General features: G+C 37.6%; 1 protein-coding gene across 1 annotated transcript; it reads right to left on the reverse strand.

Annotated features, from left to right (window-relative positions):
- Window positions 1-6,078: 6,078 nt before the first annotated feature.
- Window positions 6,079-7,032, reverse strand: LOC140835354 (glutathione S-transferase T3-like). Its single transcript, XM_073200843.1, has one exon. It carries the CDS (start codon window positions 7,030-7,032, stop codon window positions 6,079-6,081), a length of 954 nt encoding a protein of 317 aa, XP_073056944.1.
- Window positions 7,033-7,291: the final 259 nt, after the last annotated feature.

Here is a 7,291-nt window from a genome sequence, read left to right on the forward strand (position 1 = left end):
TACTTTGAAACATGCCTCTATGCAAAATTATGCTTTATACGCTCAAGTTTATGTTACGAGAATGTTTAAGAAAAACTCATGTTGATGGCACGTCTAAGCTAAGCTCACGATGTTCAAGTTTCAAGCATGTTAAATTCAAGTTCAAGTATATATGTTCTATTTTTAAAGTTGCATGCGGTTTTATTATGTAGTACTCGCTATTTCCCAGTTTATACGTGTTGAGTCTTTAGACTCACTAGACTTGATCGATGCAGGTGAGTATGTTGATGGGGAGACAGGAGGTGGAGACCAAGGGGCAGGCTTGGACTGAGCGGGAGGCTAACCCGAGGACCGCAATAATTATATTTTTATGCAAATGTTAATTTACTCTGATTTCATGTTTTGAGGGAAACCCATTGAGCATACCTTTTGTGAGCAAATTTTATTGAAGTTATTTTGAGCAACCATGTCTTATGAGGGACTGGGTTGAGATATTTTATGGCAAACTTTGAAGGTTATGTTATGTTTAAGAAAATTTTAAATTTTTCCGCAAATTTTGAACGGTTAAAGTACGGTACGTTACAGAGACAGAAAGAACAAAAGCTTGTTCCTTAGCCAACACACATATATTGAAAAGGTTATGTCCAGATTCAATATAAATGAAGCATAACCAGTGACCACTCCTCTTAGACATAATTTGAAATTATCTTCAGAACAGTCTCATGTAAATGATTGGGAGAAAGGGGAAATGATTATCATCCATTATGCAAGTGGAGGGAAAGTATCATGAATGAGATGGTGTGCAGTAGACCCGACTTAGCTTCAAGGTTGTAAATGGCGGGAGGTGGTGGCGGGGAGGTCGGTGACCGCCTACCGCCTCAGCCGCCTAGGCGGTGCCCAGGCGGTTGAATTTTTTTAAGTCATTTTTTATAGATAATCATGCAATATAATCATTTTTATATAAAACGTTCAATTAAATAATGTTTAAGCACAAAATATAATATCATCTAGATAATGTGCAATTAATAAAAATTCATCATAATATTAATGCTATTATGCTAACAAAATAATATAATTATTTTTACCAAAAAACTAAGTTTAAATTTTTTAATTTTTTTTTCTGACTGCTGGCGGCAGTAGGCCGACGGTGGCGGGCGGATTGTGTACAGTGGTTAAGAGCTAAGAGTTGAGAGTGAAAACCAAAAATAAAATAAAGTAAGGTGTGTTAGGGTTTTAATATTTAAAATTAGTTGACTTTGACTAGTTTTTTAAAATTGTTGGCTAGGTTTTTAAAATTGTTGACTACAACTTAAAAATCTTGATTGCATGCGTCGCCCGCCTGTTCGCCGCCTCGCCCGCGTAGCTCGCCTGCTCACCGCCTCGACCCGCTCGACCAGCCTGCTCGCCGCCTCGACCCGCTTCCCCAACGCCGTGTAGCTTGGGCCGCCTAAAACACCCGTTTCATGCATAGGCGGTGCGGTCGAGGGCCCGCCTACCGCCTAGGCGGCCGCCTCGACCGCCATTTAGAACACTGATTAGCTTATATCATTAGTGTTATTTCAAGGTTTATGGCAAATCCAGTGAAGGGACATTGGGAAGCTCTCGAATGGACTTTGAGATAATTAAAATGTTCTACTAGACTTGGCTAATCATTCCATAAACAAGCAAACATATCACAAGCAGTAGTGGATTTGTGGATGCTGATTTTCCAAGGAATTTAGACACAAAGCAGTAACTTAATTACTGGCTTTGTGTTTAAAGTTTTTGGGATCGGACAACAATATGTTGGAAGGCCATGTTACAATCAGTGGTAGTCCTATCAACCTCTGAGGTTTAATTAATAGCCACTACTGAAGGAATAAAAGAAGCAATATGGCTCAAGGGATTGATTACTGAACATAGAATAAAACAAGAACAAGTAACAGTTCACAGTGATAACCAAAGTGCTATACACCTATCAAAGCATCAGGTTTTTCACGAGAGATCAAAACATATTGATGTCAAACTCCATTTTGTAAGAAATTTAGTTGCAAAATGAGAGTTGAAGTTGGAAATGGTTGGCACAGAAAATAACCCCGTAGATGCAATGAAAAAAACACTGCCTCAAGCTAAGTTTAAGCATTGTTTAAACTTGATTGGGGGTGGTGGAAAGAAACTAACTCGAAGAGCAGGCAGGAGTAGAGGAGGCAACCAAATTTCAGACAAGGTGGAGATTTTTTGTAAGGAGCGTCCGTCAAGTTGGTGTTGATCAAAGCCAGAAGTGTAAATCAACTAGATTGAAGTAGATAACTTGTTGAACTTGCTTCTTGTCATTGGCCTCGACTCCAAGTAAGGCCCAACAAGCAATAGTGAATAGGGCTCAATAAGGAACAACCCACTCAAGTTTTGATTAGTCGTTGGGGAAGAATAAGTAACAAACATACAAAGCTCCAAGCGTTAGTTCGTGATTCATCCTTCTTCTTTATTTTTGAAAGATCCGCTAATAAAAAAATACACGTAGCAAATTCAAGGGAAAAAGAGAGCAAGAACCAGAGGAAGAGGCGAAGGCAAGAAATTGATTATAGGATAAATGTAACTCAAATTGTAATCTTCTTTTTTAGTTAAATTTTTTGGGTGTTTCTTGTAATTGTTACTTGAATTTGGTTAATGAGAATTGGTGCATCTCCATAGATGCAGGCAAGTTGAATGTCAAACCACGTAAATATTGTAAGAGTAGATGCCCTGCAAGCCAACGGTTGGCTAGGGAATTTATTGACTCAAGTGAAATAAACAATCTTTATTTTAATATAATTTAATTTTTTATGGTCTTGTTATACTTTATCTGTATACCCATGCAAACAGCATAGATAAAGTCCTTGATTATGCTTTAATACAAATGAATCGTAATTCGATGTTGAAACTCATTTGTAAACACTGTATATTCTAAATTCGTTCCTAGTCAATTCAGCCGCCTAAAACAGGGATAAAGGCCGCTTGAGCTCGAGACTAGCATCTGTGATGTTGTGTACTGCGTTTCTTGGTAAGGGCATAGAGATGTCCAAACATGCAGATGGGTAGTCATATGATGATTATACCGAACAACCCTCCCTCGGACTTTCCAAGTGGTTCTCATTCATCGAGAGGATAAGTCTGTGGTTATGATTGTACACCATTAGTCCTTACGACCCGGGACAACACTGAGGCTCTATATGCTAGGGCTGTGCTTTGACTTGTTTACCGGCTCCAGGAGAGTCATCAGGTGGCAAGGTTGGGTACAGTTGCGACACATATAGGAGCCAGTGCATTGTAGTCGGGGATTCACCGCTCACCTGCAGGTGTGGATATCCTATGTGATCTGATGAAATAATAGTGCGTGGAATCTCTGGCCAAAGTATGAGATGTACGTTGGAGAAGGAGTACTCCAATAGTCCACGCGAAGCCACTATTATATGTAACACATAGTTATCGAATTAATATGCAACCCTCGATGAACCAATGGTTGCAGATTCGATCGGGATATTTGAGATGAAGGGACCGTACTGTACGTTAATCATAATCGACTGGTTCTTGCAGGCACCATCAGTGATACCTAGGGGATCATGCATGGGGCGATGCTACTAGACGCTCTTACCATGATCCGATATGTGCGATCAGAAATGAGTTCTGACATTCTTGATCAAAGTGTTGATGAAAAGAATGGGGCTAACTAGGGTAAGCCCGAATAAAGGATTATGTCCTGAATCACAAAGAGTTGTGAACCCACGGCTAGCTGTATCCCTGAACCATTGAGGGTCACACAAGCACTGGATCGTTTATTTCCGTTGAGAGAATAAATTCCAGGAATTGAATTTATATTATGATATAGTAAATTTAAGGAGTTGAATTTATGATAATTAAATTTTGAGAAAATAAATTCAAGGAGTTGAATTTATAAGATAGTAAATTCAAGAAGTTGAATTTACGAAATTTGGAGAGAATAAATTAATGGAGTTGAATTTATAAAATTTGAGAATTTAATTTATTAAGCTCAAAAGTTGAGTTTATTAAATATTAAATTTTGGAGGTGATAAATTCAAGGAGTTGAATTTATAATTTAAATATTAAATTCAAATGTTGAATTTATAAAGGAATTAAATTAAATGTAATGGGTATATGTATAATGAGCTTGTAGGAGTACAAGACCAATATACATATTATTAAGGTTCTTAATTGGAATTTAAAAGATTAATTAATTAATTAAACTAGTTGGACTAGAATAATTAATTGATTAAGCCCATTAAGTATTTAATTAAGTTAATGAGCCCTAAGCTTATATATATGTGTATTAGGCTTAGAGTTTAATTTAATTCATTCATAATTTTTGAAAACCCTATCCTCCATCTCCTAAGGATTTTCGAAAACTCTACCCTCTCCTATCAAAGAATTTCGGCCACTTTCTTTTGAAGAAAAGTTTGAGCCGTCTCTCGTTTTTATCTCAACGTAAAATATCTTCCAATTGTCTAGTGCAAATTGGAAGAGGAATAAATCATCTAGTCGTGGCCCTAATTCGAAGTAGATCGAAGAACGTTCGTATGGATTCACGAAGAGCTATCTCCGCTAACCCCGGAATAGTTGTAGCCACGTGATTTACTCACCAAAGGTATAATTACTAAACATCCTATGTATGTTTGATTAAGAAAATCATACGAGCGTCCAAAGTAAAATATATCTTGAATGTCAAGATCTAAAAATTTTAAAACTTCCGCTGCGATTGGGCGTGTAGAAACCGAGATCCAACAGTGGTATCAGAGCCAAGGTTTTTTCAAGATCGTATGGTTTTGATATTGAATAATTTATTTCTAACCACACAAGAAAATTTTTCAGAAAATTATGGCACCATGAAAATTTATTTTTCCAGATTTTCGAAAAAAAAAAATTCGTTTCTGCCCGGAACTGTTCCGGGCAGCCCATGCGCGCAGGGCCACGCATGGGGGCGCGCAGCGGCCGCGCGCGCTGTGCGGAGCGTCCGCACAGAGCTCGGCGGCTGCGCTAGCGCGCTGTGCGGAACGTCCGTACAGCACGCGGCGGCGGCGCTAGCGCGGCGTGCGGAACGTCCGCACGCGCCGCGCTGCCGCCACTGCCCGAAACATTCGGGCAGCGGGCAGGCAGCGTGGGCGGCTGCCCGGGATCGTCTCAGGAAGCGTGCTGGATGATGGGCCTGAATTTTTTGGGCCTACGGTGCAATTTTCTGATTTTTCAAATTTTTGGACAAAATTGATATTTTTGAAAATTGGCTCAAATTTTTATTTTAAAAATTAATTTTTGTAAAATTAATAATTTTCTTGTGAAATAAATAATTAGAATATAATTTTAATTATTTATGCTAAAAATGAGTTTTTTACAAGAAATCAATTATTATTGATTTAATTGGAAATTAAATAAAGGGGTTTATTTAATTTATTAAATTCTTTAATAATTGTGGTGGTTTGTAATAAATTATTAGATATATGATTTATCAATTAATTAAATTGTTTTATTAATTGATGTTAATATTTGATATTAAATGCATGGAGGATGATCGAGAGTCTTGACCAATGTGTTAGGTGTATGTTAGGATATTTTACTGTTTTTATTCTTTTTATAATATTTGATATTATTAAAGTGGGTCTGGTTTTTGGCCCGTTCCCACCCCCATGAGATGTATCCCTTAGGGCATCCGCATCCGTCGGAATTAATCCATGTTAATAACTCTCCATCTCATCAAAAATGATGGGGTCCACGAGCCACATATTCATTACATTAACACTTCCCCATTATTAACACACACCCACATTCATTTAATTTCAACTTTCATTATTTATGGGTCCCACTATCCACTTACTCACTTATTTTTTATTTTTAATTATTTCAATATCTTTCTAATATTTTTAAAATTTTACAACAACTATTACTAAAAATAAGTACTATTATTATTTTACAAATAACTTCATTCCAATATTCATTAAAATATTATTAAGAAACGAAAAAAAATTGGAATCTTTTTTTTTTGAAATATTATTCAACACAATCTCTTTAAAAATACCACAAAATACAATGAAAACGAATTACGATAATTGAAAAGAGAATTACATCAATAAAAAATTACATATTCCATTTCTCTCTAATCTGGTCACACAGATGTTCATGAACTATAAGCTGCTCCGGCGTCATTTGTGATGTGTCTTTCGAAAGGATTTCGTATTCCTTAAGCAAATATTTGCTCTTTTTAGCTTCAGATTTGTTCAAAGCCGCTTTTGCTTTCATCTCCTCTATTGCAAGTTCTTTTTGTTTCCATTCAGATTCGTTCTTCTTTATGTCTGTATACTGCGCAAAACTTTCGAACATACTGTCGTATCTTGTTGTCAAATCCTCCATCGATGATTTTGCTTTGTTTTTACCTTTTCTTTTTGCGGCTTTTTGACCAATTGGGCGAATCTCTTCTTCATTTATATCTAAATCAATACTCGCATCTTTGTTCGATGAGGTGTTGCTAGCCCCCGACTCTGAGATTCTCGCTTTCTTTGTACCAACCAAGTGCTCATCGGACTGTGGAGTGAACAGTGGACGTGTTTTCATGATTCTCCACACATGCTCCAGATTAAATGCAACTCCATTATTTTCATCACGGTATTTTTCATATGCAAACCGCAATATGTCTTCGTCACTATGGCCGCTTCGGTAAGTATTGTAAACACTATTATAATTTGCGTTGAAGCGATTTACCTTTTTTTGGACGGTATTGTGCCAATGAGATCGAATCACGTTTAAAGCTCTCCGAGATGAACCAGCGGGACGATTGTTATTGTAGTAGTCCGCAACACGTCTCCAGAAATCATTCCCCTTCTGATCATTGCCGATGACTGGGTCATCACTCATTGTGACATACGATCTCGCTAGTAGCTCGTCTTCCTCCTTTTTCCATATTATTCGCTTCTTCGTACCCTCAACATCTACATCAGCATTTTGCACATTTTCGAGATCAACTCGTGTTTCACGGTCGGAGAACTGAGTCTCTGGGACAAACGTAGGAGTTGGCGGCTCGTTCTCGATTGGCATATTGGTGGATTGTGGATTATGTAATCCATAAAAATAAGGCGGCATGAAATCTGGGTTGCCTATACTTTGCCAATATTCAGGTGTAGGCGGTGGATACGGAGCTCGGGAGGTGTAATTTGGATGATTCGAAGGATTTTCATAACCTTGGAAATTTGAAACAAACGGCCAATTTGGATATTGTGGTGGAGAAACAAATCGAGGTCGATTTTGTGAGTTTTGACTATTGTAATTAGCGACGGTTTTTAAAAATCCGTCGCTT

Source organism: Primulina eburnea, chromosome 6, assembly GCF_022965805.1.
Source record: "Primulina eburnea isolate SZY01 chromosome 6, ASM2296580v1, whole genome shotgun sequence".
Taxonomy (NCBI): Eukaryota; Viridiplantae; Streptophyta; class Magnoliopsida; order Lamiales; family Gesneriaceae; genus Primulina; species Primulina eburnea.